The 15,517-nt window shown below is 37.2% G+C and overlaps 1 protein-coding gene across 12 annotated transcripts in view; it reads left to right on the forward strand.

Annotated features, from left to right (window-relative positions):
- Positions 1–15,517, forward strand: part of KCNC2 (potassium voltage-gated channel subfamily C member 2) — a 100,325-nt gene that overhangs the window by 80,997 nt on the left and 3,811 nt on the right. For 6 of the 12 annotated variants that reach the window (XM_042017741.1, XM_042017742.1, XM_042017745.1 and 3 more), the window contains exon 2: positions 8,871–9,801. In XM_042017741.1, coding sequence (XP_041873675.1) covers positions 8,871–9,801 — 931 coding nt within the window. Of the gene's footprint in view, positions 1–8,870; positions 9,802–10,127; positions 12,367–15,517 lie in introns of those variants that run through there. The other 6 variants (XM_042017734.1, XM_042017735.1, XM_042017738.1 and 3 more) reach the window with 2 other exon arrangements.

Raw genomic sequence — 15,517 nt, forward strand, 5'->3', positions numbered from 1 at the left:
TTCAAAATCTGCATTCTTCTTCCCTTCAGACAATTTTAGCTTCGTTTTGGAATATGCTCTTTTAGTAATAAGAAACCTCTGAACGTCTTATACCAGACAAGAATACAAGGTGTGAATTCCTCTTTTTCTCACCTTTACTTTGACTCCAGGGAGAACATCCATTGCGTTTTTGCAGCTGCTATAAATATTTTGCCTGCTTGATTTATAGCAATGTTTAATGAATGAGTGGCAGTGGTTTGCATATCAAGCCACATAGCCATGCAGACCTTTTCAGTAAGACAAGGGCAAAGTGAGCCTTGCTGATGCCTTTTTAAAAAATGATTGCTAGAAAATAAATGCCAAGTCTAGTTAAAGTAATGCGCACAGCTGGCTGTTAAACCAAAAACATTGCTGCAATAATCCCAGCTCAGAAAAATCACAAGTGAAGCAAGCTTCATAAATTCAAGTGAATGGAAAAGGAAGCTTCTGGAGGCAGCATAATTGCTGTTCAAGGACTTCTGCTGAGTCTTCAAGAGGCAATAGCATGCAGTGGGATGTATGTTGTGTGTTGGTATGACATGTTTTATTTAGCTGCTCCATGGGACAACAAAGTCAGATGATTTTGATTTGCGTGGTGGGAAATAACACTGGTCATTTAGGAAATTAGTAATCTTCCTGGGTGGTAGGCAATCAGAAATGGAGTACAAGGTAATGTCCTGGGCAGCAGATCAGTCCTGTCCCCGGGACTCCCACTGCCTGAGGTGTGGTCCCACCACTGAAATTCATTCTCAAGTCTTCTTTCCAGTTACTTGGCGGAGAAAAATTCTCCATGCTGAGCAGAACATGTGTCTAAATTAGGATAGCTTTGTAAATCAGTTTTGAATTCTTTGGGAAGATATGTATCAGTTAAATGCAATTAAAATGCAGCATGATTTGTAACTCTGTTTTTTTCTTTATAATCTGCTTTAAAATGTGAATAAGATTTGTTGAGTCAGACATGTATCTGGGTCAAACTGATGTTAGACTGCTGATTTACCTAACAGCTTAGTTAGACTGACTTAATTTTGGGCCTGGATTTCTGAATGTGAAAAGATGCATTAATAACCTTTCTATTTGTGCTCCAGCTGGTACTGAAAGACAACAGTTTTTAAAAACGATAATAAATGAGAAAAGAATGAGCAAGCAAGTGAACATTTGTGTTCTCACTACTACATACAGATAGCAGCCACTCTCAGCTGTAAATACTACTGCACTATAAATCTACACACTGGACATTAGCTATAGGCTGTTCTTTGACATAATAGCAAGAAAAGTGTACTGACATACAGATTTTTTTCATTCAGTTATGACTGTGTGTAGAATTGTAACATCAGCAGTTTAACTGCTAAATTGAATGCCAAATATTATTAGCAGGAGAGAGTACAAATGAGGTAGAGCTGTCCTGGGGATTGAAGAGTAGACTTATCTTTTGTAGGATGAAATATTGGCAGGAGCTGTTCTAACTGTGGCTTGATGTTGGTTGAGAAATTATAATGGCCAGAGTTTCCTAATTAGGATGCTAAGGTTGGGCTGTTAGATCTTTATGTAGACATTAAAAGAACCCACTTAATGCTGACATTCCACCTTATTCCCCAGAAGGAGGATGAGTTACAGATTTTTAGAGACATAAAATTGGTCTTGGTGCCTGATACTTCATGTATCATGTTTTCGTTTGTCCTTTGATGATTTATTTAAAATGCTATATCTGTATCCATTCCTTAATCTTTGGAGAGAGATAATGTGAGAGATTATGATTTATGAGTGGTGAAGTAAATTGACAGTATGTTTGCCTTGAGTTTATCTTTTAAATGCCAGTAGTTTGGTTAGTAGCTACTGATGGTATTTGTTTTCTAAGTATATTCGGATACAGTGCACTGAAAATGCATCACACCATAAAAACATGTCACTTTTCCTTCTTTTTTTTCATGAAACGCTAATTTTCCAAAGGCTACTTACATCTAAGGAAGAATAGCAGCTTTGAGAAACAGAGTTGTGAAGAGACTGATGGTATGTTTGGTGAGATATTTGGGTTTATGTAAAATTCACATTAATATTCAAATTCCAGCACACACAACATTAAACTATATAGAGAGGTAAGTTCATCACAAGAGTTCATTCTGAAATCACATTATGATTTTAACAGTCTCCTCATAGCCAGATGGAATTAAACAGAGGGAAAAAAATCTATCATGTTGAAATCAGAAATGAGAACAATTTGTCAAATCTAAACACAGAGAAGTCTTTTTAAAGCTGGAAGTGGTATCTAATTCTGTGATTTTGTTCCAATGTTAGTTGCTACCTTGAGTGAAGCATGCCATGTACTTTACAAATGCAGTTTCTTTTTCTGCATAAGTAACATTCATAGTTGAGTCATATTCTCATTGAATGCCCAAAACCCTCAAATTTATTGGAATTTTTATGTTTGTTTTTTTTTTAAGACTTTGGTTTTATATGACTAAGCAGCCATAAAACTAGATTAAAAAATCAGCATTGCAAGTTAGTTGGGACTGATTAGAAACAGTACGTGATTTTGGCTTTGTTCCCTGTTTGATTTGGTTTCATTCAGCTTCCCTACACATCTAGGGGGATTTCAGAAACTAACTGGCAGTTTGAATTCCTGGAAGAATAAAAACGGCTTCTGGAGAACATTAACAGACAAATATATGGAAGATTTACAGGAACTAAGACTTTTATTTCCTGAACCTTGAGAGAGAGAGAAAAAAAATCAATATCAGCTTATAATGTTTATGATGGGAAAATATAATTTTGGTATAACCACTATTAACTGTTTTAGCCTAAGAAATAGATTGATGAGTCTAAAAATACATGTGAAGAAAATTTTTAAAATACAGTTTTGTAATGAATATATATATGACTAAATTCTTGCAATCAGTGAGAGTGGGTGCATTTAATGCATAGATCAGCTTACTTTTTGTGGTCAGAGGGTTAGTAAGAGGAAGAAATTAATCAGTGATTTTTTTCAAATACTTTGTATTATATTCAGAAATATGAAAAGATGAGGCTGAAACTAACAAATGTGAACAGACATCACTGGGAATAATTTTTAAATCTCCAAAGTATGGAATTTTTTTTATTTTTCAAAATGAATATGGTATTAAAAAAAACATACTGCTTTCCTTTTAAGTATTCTGTTATCCTACAGAAGTTATCCTGTTTTGAGGGTTCTGTTTAGCATGAATGATCTGGTGGGAAAGCAAAGAACCCATGAGTGGAAGCTCCTCTACTCTTGTTTTGGTCAGGAAAAATGAAGTTTTTCAGTAAACTCTTACCTGTTGTGATGAAAGCCGGATTTTGGTTACAATGGTGACCAAGCCATCAAAGCTAGTTTCTTTAGAAAAAAATCACCACGGTCTCTTTTCTTGGATGCTCTATAGCTGTATTTTTAGTCTATGAGTGTGGTGGGGAGGAATATTGATTTTTAAAAATAGTTTTAAATTCTAGCAACACATATGTATCAAATCTCGTAATGTGCCTGTGAAGATATTTATTTAAAGCAATGTTTTAATCTTCTTTCTTTAAAGGCAATTCTGTACCTGCATTAGAGAATATTAAGTGTTGTATTTTCAAGGGCTTATTAAATATTCAGTTATTTTCTTTTTCTGTTGTCAAGTGTGTCAAGGGCAAACCTTCTGTGTCCTGGAAGGTAACTCAAACTAAATGAATCTTAAAAGCTGCTATTAAATGCTCACGTTAGAAAATATACATTACACAGTGAGGGGAGTGAAAGAGGAGGTGTTGAGATCCAACCCCAGAACAAGTTGTATCCAGATGAGATACAAACTTTTTATGGGAAAACACTGAAATATGGTGAGAGATTTTATTCAAAACTTACATGTGAAGCAAGAAGTAAGGATGACTGTGGCTATTAACACTTTGCTGTGCATTAACCTCTTCACTGACTATGACCTGTCCATCTTGGAACACTAAATAATTGTGTAGAAATAGCCTATTTTAAGGGTGTGGGATGGACAGATGAAACTTATTTTGAATATGGAGAAGTATGAGTCTGATTTTCTGAATATGTATGATACACCTGAGTGTGAGGATCCATTTGCAGCTCTGCTGTTTTGTTCAGGCTCTGTCTAGGCTGTTAAGCCCTAGAATGGCTGCAGTAAGGCTCTGGCTCCATCACAGGACAACGGCCAGTCCCATGTCTGGGTTTGCTTGGAAAGGAAACGTGTGTGTGGGTCAGATGCGAGCCACAGCATCCTCTGACCATGTGCCTTTTCCTGCTGTGAAATCCAGACATGGCCCATGAGATAAGGCTGTTGTCAGGTCATTTGCAGCCACAATTTTTAGTAACCTTAATTTTTCAAGGCTCTTAAGGAGTTATGTGCAAGGTAAAACATGACTTTGGACTCATAAAAGTTCTGCTAATCCACAGACTGCTCAATTCTAGAATTGGCTGTCAATTTTGAAATTGCTTTAAACTCTGAGCTACTCAGTCCCCCATGAGACACTGAACTCAAAGTATGAATCATAAAGTTTTCTACTTCCAACAAGTTATCTTTAGGTATCTCACACACACTTTAGATTTGTGTGCTTCATTGAAAAGAAAGTTATAAATGATTAATCCACTTACTGTGAACATTAGTAGAACTTAGCAATGGAGCTTGGCTGGTGATCCCATCAACTAGACAAGCTGGGAGATGGAATCTCTACTGTCTGAACTAGTGATGCTGACACACAAGAACAGAATTGGGTGCACACTGCCTTCAAACTGAGCAGAGGGAATCCACAGCCTACTGGGAACTTTAACTGCTGAATGAGGAATATTTTGCATGCTGTGTATTACATACTGAATATTTTTGTAACTTTTAACTGCTCTCTTCTGGCAAAAATGGACCGAACTTTTTATTAATTCAATTTGTATTAATTTCAATTTTGAAAATGGTAGCCCTATAGTGTGTCTACAACCATTCTGCAGCTTAGAAAAATGGTTCCCTCAGGAGGAAAAAAGAAAACCTAAATGAGAAAAGTTAATTTTATCACATCCATTGAAATAAACAAGATGCAATTATTTTTAAAAAAGAACCTTTTTAAGAAGTGAGAAAGGATCATGATTACTTGGATATTATTTGAAATTTTTCTTCAGCTTTTTTTAAAGATATTGAAAAAATGTGTTTGGGCTCAAATCTTAGGTTTAAAAAAGGGGGTGAATAAGCTGTTTTGCTCTATGCCAAGGCTTGAATTTGTTTTGCAACTAGTCAAAACCAAATGTTTTTCAGAACTTCAAAGAAGTTTCAGAACTTCTCACAGTGAAAGGTTGCTAATGATTCAAACAGAAAATTGTCTCTTGCTGTAACCTTTCTGAAATAATGATTAGGCTAACTGCTTTTAGATTTCTGCTCTTCATAAAAGAAAAGAGGAAACAAACAAATAGTTGTGTGTGCTACCCTGGTTATTGTAGACCGAGGTATTAATGCAGGACTGAGGAATAGGACTTGGTCGGTCACGACCACCAGAGAATCTGTGAGTTCAAATCTGTACGGACTCTGTCTGAAATGTGCTGCTTGCCCACATGAACAAAAATGGATATATTTTTAGAGGTTAATTACTTTAGAGAAGCTGGAATTAGGATGAAGGAGAAGGAAAGCATAAAGTGAGGATAGCACATGACTTCATTTAATTTCTTTCATTACAGATATGTATGAAAAACATGCCAGAGACTTTTCAGTGCATTGCCTGGTATTATGTAACATAATACTAAGGAAGCATCTCTGTTAATGTAAAGTTAATCCCTAGGCATTTTTTGTTTGGCTGATAAAATGTTCCTTCTTGCACTGATCTTTGCATTCATTCTTGTGTGTTCTCTGACCCATCTACTATTGCAATAACACTGTAGGTCTCTTGTGTATGAGGCTTCATCTTGCTAGGTGCTATGCATGCTCTGTCCTGATCCAAGGAGCTGGCAGTTTAAAACCAAATGCAATGAGAGATAAAAGGAATGTGTGCCTTTGCTCAAAATCAGTGATGCCATGCATACGCATGGAAATGTGTGCATCGTATTGTTTTACATTTCTATGAGTGGTTATTGTGGGCTTATCAAGAAATCTGTCACCAGATTGATAGTGTTTTCTTGTCTTTGTTCTAACCTGTGGGAGATGACTGTCTTTAGGATAATGTAGTAAGATAGCGGATTTTGGACATGATTGAATGTCTTTTTCCTTTAGGGATAATAAAACACTAAATGTAGCTGCACAGCTAAAAATTTCAATCTGCCTTGCCAAGTGCCAAGTGCAGTGTCAATGCAGTGTCAGTGTTAAGCAAAACAGTAATAAATAGCTTGTCAGGCAGTTCTACCTGTAGCTAATCTCTTGGTATTTGGCATTTTTCTTTAGAAAGGTTCTGAACCTGAATGGACTCTCGTTCTGAAATACAGTCCAGAAAAAAGTGGTAATTATTTACATAGTGTTAGATTCACTGCACTGTTGAGTGCAGAGTTAATCCTTATTATATCTGAGTGGTTGGTAAATTATATAGTTGTTGGTAACTTTTACTTTGGTTAGGCTGAATGTAGTTTTCTTTTATTTTCAGACCAAAAAAAAAAATTTCACAGTTGTCTGAAATCACTAAAGTGTTGCCGTTGAAGAGGTTGTCTAATATTTTATCTGTCAAAAGTTCCCTCCCAAATTACAAACTACAGTGCTGACTTAGCTTCAGTGAGTCTCAGCCTCCAAAGATTTCTTTGCTTTTTATCCTTGACTGTGTAGAAGGATTCTGGAGGATGCTCTAAGAGACACCCAAGGGTCATTCTTAGCCCACCAGTGGCTTAGAGTCTGATAAATTCTCTTTCCATCTTGTGGAGAGGTTTTGCAAAGTTCTGCTGAGTTTAATTCACTTAGGTTATATAAATCTGGTTGTATTTGCTGTCTCTAGTTGTCTCACACAAGACTGAGGATCTTTTGTGTATGTTGGTGTCAGGTGCTGTGAGCTATGAACATGCAGCAATTCTGTAGTTAAGGCAAAGGCAGAAAAGCCTGTTCAGTAAAAACCAGACAGTGTAAGATTTTTTGCTTAGCTTGTGGCTAGAAGTCCAGACTGGATGATAAGTGTTCAGTTCAGTTTCAGAGTCAGTCCTTTTTGAAAGGTAACAGATTTAGTGTTTGCAATTGTAGGGCATGGTGTAGTAACTTTTTTCCTTGACTGAGGAAAGGAAGCCAGAAATAAACTGCAAATATCTGATATAGGTAGTTATATGGGATTTTTCACAGATCCATCTCGTGAGTCTGAATGCAATAAATTTGCCAGGCCTGCATTGTAAATTTAAGCTTGTTTCCAGAATAAAAGGAATTCTTTCTACGGGTTGTAGAGACAATATTTTGTTGTCTAACATTCTGTGTTAGAAAAATGCAAGCATTCAGTATTGTATGAACTCAAATGAGTTCCTGTGGCACATGACACTAAATCTGAATGCTAATACTAAATTCACTCATTGATATCCGAAGTACACAAAATCAGTTTTGCCACAATGTTGTATCCTGGATCAAAGTGTCAGAACAGAGGCATTTCTGCTTATGGCTATTATTTTGTCTGCCTTCCAACTAGATTTTTTCCAATGGCTTTCAAGATTTCAGTGTGGTAACATATAGGTATTAGATATTTTTGAAAACCTGTTTAGGCATTTTTTGCCTCTTTGAGCCCCTAACACTTTCAAAAATCTTCATGTCTCCAGAAGGCTTTTTTTTCCCCAGGGTAATATTGGCTATAAAATGTCTATTAAGATGCAAATTTGAAATAAAAAATATTTTTGTTTTTGTACCACACCACTGCTGTTTGAGTGCTAGCTAATATGGTAGTAATGTCATTGAAAAGAAGTTAACCATTGTAGCAAAGGAACAATTTACTTCAAAACACTCTTTCATTCGGTGTATTTTATTCAGTGTAAGAAAATCTATCTCCTGCTCTAGCTGCTTGGCTCGGTGTTATTTTTTGAGATCCTGTCCTGGATGTTCTCTGTTATTCAATGCTTGACTGCAATGGCTGAGTTGAAGATCAGGAAGTATATGTTTTTTAAATCCTAAACAATTCTCTGTGATGGCTGTTTCCAGGTTATTTACCTGTATTTTATCAATTCACGTGCCTCTACTAGAACTGAATTTGTATTTCCCTTTTTGTTTGGATTGTCCTGGATTTGTAACTTGGTTAGCAGGATTGTGGATCCTAAGACTGTGGCAAAGCTCTGCCGCCATAGTGTGTGAGGTTCTGCAAGGTTTACTTTTAGTGCTGCCCAAGAGAATCAGTGATGGATGACTGCAAACATAATAGGCTATGCAACCAAATCTACCTGTAACACAGAAGGCATTTTCTATCAGTAAATATCCTGTATTTGTGAATCATTGAAAATCCAAAGGAAACCCAGTTTGGATCTGCTCCTAGATCCCTCTGAGGTGCCCTTCAAGACAGATGTGGATTCTGAACCATAATCTTGAGACCATTACAGCCAGCCCACATTTTCCACTCTGTGAGAGGTGAACATCTTTAAGTATTGCTGTGGTTGGTGTTTACAGGGACTGTTTGCAAGGAACCTTGACAAGTGAATCAAATTCAGACAATTTAGCACAGATTAAAGAATTTGTTGCCACCTTCCTATTGAGTTGCATTTTGTCATGGTGTCCATTGCCAAGACTCTTCCTGCTCCTGGACTCCTGGCCTGCTTGTGAGAGCTGTCTGCTGCTCTCCTCTGGCCTAGATGGAAATTTTTATGCATATGAATTTGCCAGCCATTTGGGGATGAATGAGTGAAAGTTTTACTATAAACACCAACATCATTAGTATTAATGTAAAGAGCTGTGCAGTTCTGATGTCTCTTTTATCTCTTTGTGTTTCAGTTCATCGCTTTTGCCTCTTTATTCTTCATCTTAGTTTCAATCACAACCTTCTGCCTGGAAACACACGAGGCTTTCAATACTATTATAAACAAAACTGAGCAAGTTATCAATGGGACAGAAGCTGTGCTACAATATGAGATTGAGACAGATCCTGCACTGACATACGTGGAAGGAGTCTGCGTGGTATGGTTTACATTTGAATTTTTAGTACGTGTTATTTTTTCTCCCAACAAACTTGAATTCATCAAAAACCTCTTGAATATCATTGACTTTGTGGCCATCCTGCCCTTTTACCTAGAAGTGGGCCTGAGCGGGCTCTCCTCCAAAGCTGCGAAGGACGTGCTTGGTTTCCTCAGGGTGGTAAGGTTCGTCAGGATCCTCCGGATTTTCAAGCTCACCCGGCACTTTGTGGGGCTCAGGGTGCTGGGTCACACTCTGCGAGCCAGCACCAATGAATTTCTGCTGCTGATAATATTCCTGGCACTCGGCGTTTTGATATTTGCCACTATGATCTACTACGCAGAGCGGGTGGGAGCCCAGCCTAATGACCCGTCCGCGAGTGAACACACACAGTTCAAAAATATCCCTATCGGCTTCTGGTGGGCTGTAGTCACCATGACCACCCTGGGATATGGGGATATGTATCCACGGACTTGGTCAGGCATGCTGGTGGGAGCCCTGTGTGCACTGGCAGGAGTGCTCACCATAGCCATGCCTGTGCCTGTGATAGTTAACAATTTTGGGATGTACTACTCCCTGGCCATGGCAAAGCAGAAACTGCCAAGGAAGCGAAAGAAGCACATCCCTCCTGCTCCTCAAGCCAGCTCACCCTCCTTCTGCAAGACAGACTTGAACATGGCCTGCAATAGCACACAGGGTGACATCTGCCTGGGCAAGGACAACCAGCTGATGGAACACAACAGATCATCAGGTAGGACCCCACTGGAAATGCATGTCCTCTGAAAACACTTTATAGACCAGTATGTTTGGTAGGGGTCAGAAAGCAGCCAGTCTTTCTGCCAGGAGAAGATGTAGCTCCCACCCTTCTCCCCTCCAACATTTGCGTGTGTCAGTCTCATAGAGGACAAAATAGGTATAGTGATGTTCCCAAACCTCTATGTAGCTGGTCTATACAGTTTTGCTTGCTCTGTTGAGAATGCTTTCCTGCTGATGATATCAACCTTTTCTTTTGCCTGTTGTTTGTTGCGTTGTATGGATGTTTCTTGTTTTTCTGCATGACTGTGACTATTTGAGCAGCCACCGTGTCCCACCCTGTTGGACTCCATGGTGTTTTGCCTCAGTGTCTGTCTCTTGTGTCAGCTTTGCCTGTGCCACATCGTGGCCTGTTAAGCAAGATCCTACAAAGAAGCAGTCATTTAAAAGGAGCAGGTGCTTTACATCCAAAGCCCAGCACTCAAAGGAAATAGGAAGAAATTTTCTTTCTAGTTTTCTTTCCATTTGGCATTCTGCTTCCCTGGCTAAAAGAACCTCCTTCATCTGTGTTAGATGAGACATTGCATGATATTTACTATTCATTAAATTATACTAGCATAGCTGATGTAATTCTTGTCAAGAAAAAAGAAAATTACAGCCCTCAGCACCATCATTGCTATTAGAGTTGATTTTTGTGATTTCTATTACCTTATTTGTTAGAGTTCCAAATGATGAATAAGGAGTATTTTGTGCTTTACTCAGTGAAACTACGTATCAAATGACAGCCTCAGTCCCTCCAAGCCACTGCTCCATATTCCAAATCTGTTGCAGTTAAGGAGTAAATTTTACCTCTCAGTATAATTCAATAGTTTAGCAGAATTAGCAAGAATTTTTTTTTGTTTGTTTCTTAAGCGTATTTATTCTTCAGCCAACCACAATCTGTTTATAAAGCTCAATACCGGTCATTAGACTCCTGTTGTAAAGCTGCTAAACAATAATAAGAGCAAAGCCACTCATGACTGGTGTAATTCAGTAATTGAAATTTAGTTTTTAAAAAGAAGAGTCTGGAAAATCAGTCTCTGAACAGTATTCTTTTTTGGTCTGTTGCTCTGTTACTGAATAGCATTTATGTTCAAAGAAGCTCGGTTTCACTCTCCGAGTTACTGTTCACAAAGTTAACACATCTTTTTGAACATCCTAAATATATTTAAGAGGATGGAAATGCTTGAAAAGACTCTGACAGTAAAATATAGTTAGTTTTTCAGTGCTTTGGCTGATACCCACTTTGAGATAACATCTTTCAACTATTAATGATAACAGCTTTTTCATGCCATCAGGTCCTACTAAAGGTATTCTGAATGGAGAAGGCTCAGTGTGATCACTCTGTCTCTCACTAAGAGACACCTTTTTTTTGTGTCTATAGATTTATTTACAAGGGGTTATAATCCTTGAAGTTAGAGAGAAAGCAGACATGCAAGAAGAAGCCATTTTAAAGTGTTATCTTTCTTTTCAGTAGTGCCACTGCTTGCATCATGCACTGTAGCTTTATTTCTGATAGAGAATGTTATTAGAGTCACTATGAATTCTGTGCAAAACTTCAAGGCTGAATCCTGCCCTTTGCATTCACAGTTCAGAAAAAACATGCTCAGGTTTAAATGCAAAGGTAAAGCTGAAGTTATGTGCTGTACTGAGAAGAGATTTTTTTCTTGATGTATGGCCTGAATTTGAAATAGTACCTAATTTTAAAAGAGAGACCTTTGGGAGCGACAAATCAGGAGAGGTACAATTTTTGCCATTTGACAAAACAAAGTACAGAGATCAAAGACAGCATTTAATGTTGGGTACTTATGATGACAAGCAGTGCAAGTGTAATAAATATGGAAATGAAAGCTAAGTGTGTTATTAAACAGTGTATCGTGCCAAATGTTGAAAATATAGGTCTTCTGGATAAGGGCTTGTCTTTAAAACATTAAGCAGTATATTCTAAACAAAAATGCCTAACATGACTTCTTGTTTAGCAAAAACAATAGTCAATAGTAAATTAGTGTTTGAAATATCCAAGGCTGACTGTATTCTGACAAGTTACAGTCCAGAGTAGGTGACTGAGCCTTGGTTTGACTATTTCTTAGTTCATGTTAGTTTAATCTAATTTTATATAAATTTTAGAAGGACAACAGGAAAGTCAAAAGATCATTTGTTCTTGAACAAAACGTATACCTTTTGCCATTTTGTACTGATTAATGATGAATTGCAATCTTGTTTTCTTCTATTGATTTACTTTATAACAACTTTTTGAGTGATGGGAATATCTGGCATTCAGCGTAAGCTCTTTGTGATGTCTCATTTCCTCATTCATTATTGTCTGTAAATGGGCATGGTGCTTTAACCAGTGTTATCAGGTGAAGACAGTGCAGGAAGTGAGCAGCCACTCTCACCTGGTGAAAGGCTCCCTCCCATCAGACGTTCTAGTACAAGAGACAAAAACAGAAGAGGGGGAACATGTTTCCTACTGACAACAGGTGATTACACGTGTGCTACTGATGGAGGGATCAGGAAAGGTATGGACTTCTTTCATTAGATCATAAAAGGTTACTCAGCAATATGCTTGTGAAAAAAAATCTTAGAGTAAAATGATGTGCACAATGCTCTAAGAGGAAAGACTGTACTCACAATGTATCTTTTTTTCTTTACTCTTAGTCATTCTTTTCCTTTTAGAAACACTCATCCCCTTTAGTCTTCAAAAAATGTGCTTGATGTTGGACCCTCATTTCACTTGTGTCTTCATTTGTCTGTAATCTCTAATGGAAAAGCCTGCAGTTCAGACCTTGCTCATTCTACCACTCATCATTCAATACAATTTGTCATTCTAAAAGACAAATTAATCATGTTATAACTTTGTTCTGCTCTTAATAACTTAATAATATTTACAGCTGAATACACTTTAGAGGTTGAAATGTCAGAAGTAAGCCACATTATTGCTCTTAACACAAAAAAAGCATATCCTGAGACGCTATTTAGATTTCTTTCAAATAAAAGTTTGAGCTTATAATGCCAAAAAATGTTTTTTTTCTTGGCAATACACCAGTGATACTAAAAGATGACTGTCTACCCCAACCATACTCAACTAGGTAGTAAAACAATGCTTGACCTTGCAAGGTGCTAAAAATGCCTTTCTAGTTATTTAGCCTCTTCAAGTCTGATTGCTTGCTGCTCAGTAGGATGGGTGCCCCCAGGTGGAGTTTGCAAAACCGTTTCTTACTTGTATCTCCCACATGACTGATTGTTTCTACCCCAACAGGCCACATCTGGCTGTGGCTGCAAACCTAGCATCAGGACATAGACCTAAGATCAGCAATGCCAGGGTGATCTTCTCATTTCCTTAGACAGGAACTGCTTTTGTTTCTTGGCAAATTATATTTTTCTGACACTGTATGATTCCAACAGATTCTACATTCCTGGGTGCTGATGTGTAGATTTTCACCTCAGGGTTCATCTGAAGTAGCCATGTGGCACTGGGCAAACATTTTGCCTGAGATTTTTCTGGCTTTTTTTTGTTTGTTTGTTTGTTTGTTTTTTTAACTTGCTTGTTGTATAGCAAACATAGCTGTCCCAGCCAGCCATATACTCTAAAGTAATTCTCTTAAATTGTTCTGCCAATGCTCTTTTTACACTTCAAAGCCTGAGCTCAGTATGTTAAACCTGTGAAGGCAGATATGCAACCAATTCCATGTGTATGGTATTTGCAAAGAGTATGACTCTCTCTATGCTTGGGCATTTTACATACTCCTATATATAATGTTTAGCTTAAATGAAAATTCACTGCAAGCATGTTTTTGCACAGATTTACTACATTTTTCCCTGAGCATATATTTCACACAGTCTTCTCAACAACTAGGATTATTTAAAATATCTCTAATGTTAAGAGTTTTTGAGGAGGTCAAGAACACCTGAATAAGGTAGATTGCCATGGTGTCTTGCAATATCAGGTTTTTGGGTTCACTCAGCAACTTATGGCAGTAACAATGACTAGAGAAGGTCAGAAATGATAAAAGAAGTTAACCATCAGCTGCTAAAGATGTATTTATATAACAGTAAAACATATTTTATCCTGGAACATTTTAATTTGTAAATCTAGATTTAAAAGAAAATGCTTTCATAGTTTTACTAGAAAACTGGGGCTTGAGTTCAGAATGGACAGTTTTTTGATGAGAAATGTGCTCTTTGTCTGGCTCTGATGATAATCTTAGTTGAGGCTGAAATGTTTTAGCCACTGGCTTTGGAGTGTATTTTACGCAGAGTAGGGAAGTTAGGTCATAAGCAGAAAATGTCTTCAACTAATATACAAATGGGTTTGAATGATTGAATTTCATGCGCACATCAAGTCTACTATTTTTATGTTTTACATTTTCCCTTTCTTTCTTTCTTGTGGTACGTTCTTCTTGTTTGGTTTGTTCCTTGGTTGATTCTTGGTTGGGTTTAATTATAATTTTTTCTGAGCTTTTTTGCATTAACAGCTTATCTCCATCTCTAAGATGATACTGATCAGAGCAGCTCCACTAAAATACCTGAAAAGTACTGATTTTGTATCATGTGTTTCTCACTATTCATCTTGTGTATCTGGTTTTCACTTTTTAGGAGCTTCTATTTTACTCATAATCTGTACCATCTTCCTCTATTAGTTCTTTCCTTTTATCATTAGAAGAGTAGCAAGAAAATTATCTTAAAAACTACTTTCCTAGCTTCTATGTAAAAAGCTACCTGATTATTTTGATTTCTTTTTAAAAAAGCTTTATGTTTACAGGGAGTTTAAATATATACACTAACATTGTGCTTCCCTTTAATTCCTTTTTCAAACATAATTCTTTCTAATCGATGTAAATACTGATAAAAACTCAGAAACTGGAGGCTGTTTCAGAAATGTTTCAGAATTCTGTGTAGTATCACAGTCTAGCCTGCCCTTGCCATCTGGAGAGAACATTGCACAATGTTTTAGCAGACATGAGGTTTTACATTTGCTTTAAGTATAGCTTTAAAGTATGGGGGTCCCTGTAGGTAAGAAATATGTTAATCGTTGTAAGGGGAGAGCCTAAGATATAATTTTTCCTAAAGATGCTGTTAACTGTCTGTTACCTAGAGATCTGGAATTTGAGCCAGTAACCATTTCAATCAGAAAAAAAAATAGCTTGCTGATGTTCCATGTGTTGTTTAGCTTTATTGTCATTGGTATTTTAGAGTTTCTGTGGGAAAAGTCTCATTATTTCCCTGTAAGCAATTTAGACCTTAACACCTTAACCTGACAAATGCTTAAATGCATACTTGTCTTCAAGGAAATAAGTTCTGCCAGTGAAAAATTGGTGAGACTTCTCATGCTTGCAATGAAGCATGTATCCATGTACTTGAGGAGCAAGGTCCTGCCTGGCTTAATCTTTGTTGTATTTCCTTGCTGATATCTCTCTTCCAACCAATGAGCAGATCCTTTTGTTAACAAATGGGGTTATTCAGGAGCTGCTGAAAATACTTGAATATGAAGATAGTGATGCATCAAGTAGCAATGTTTTTTCATTGCTATACAGCATAGCCTCTACAAAGTGAAAACAATCCACAGTAGTAATAGTAGGTAGCTAGAGCTCACAGTGTATGTGAACAGAAATGTCTGTAAGTGCAATGTTCCCTTCAAATTGTGAAGCATTATGTGGTTGCCTCATTTAATGATT

This window comes from Corvus kubaryi, unplaced genomic scaffold, assembly GCF_017639235.1.
Source record: "Corvus kubaryi isolate FWS band 111438036 unplaced genomic scaffold, C.kubaryi_AGA036_p1.0 137, whole genome shotgun sequence".
Taxonomy (NCBI): Eukaryota; Metazoa; Chordata; class Aves; order Passeriformes; family Corvidae; genus Corvus; species Corvus kubaryi.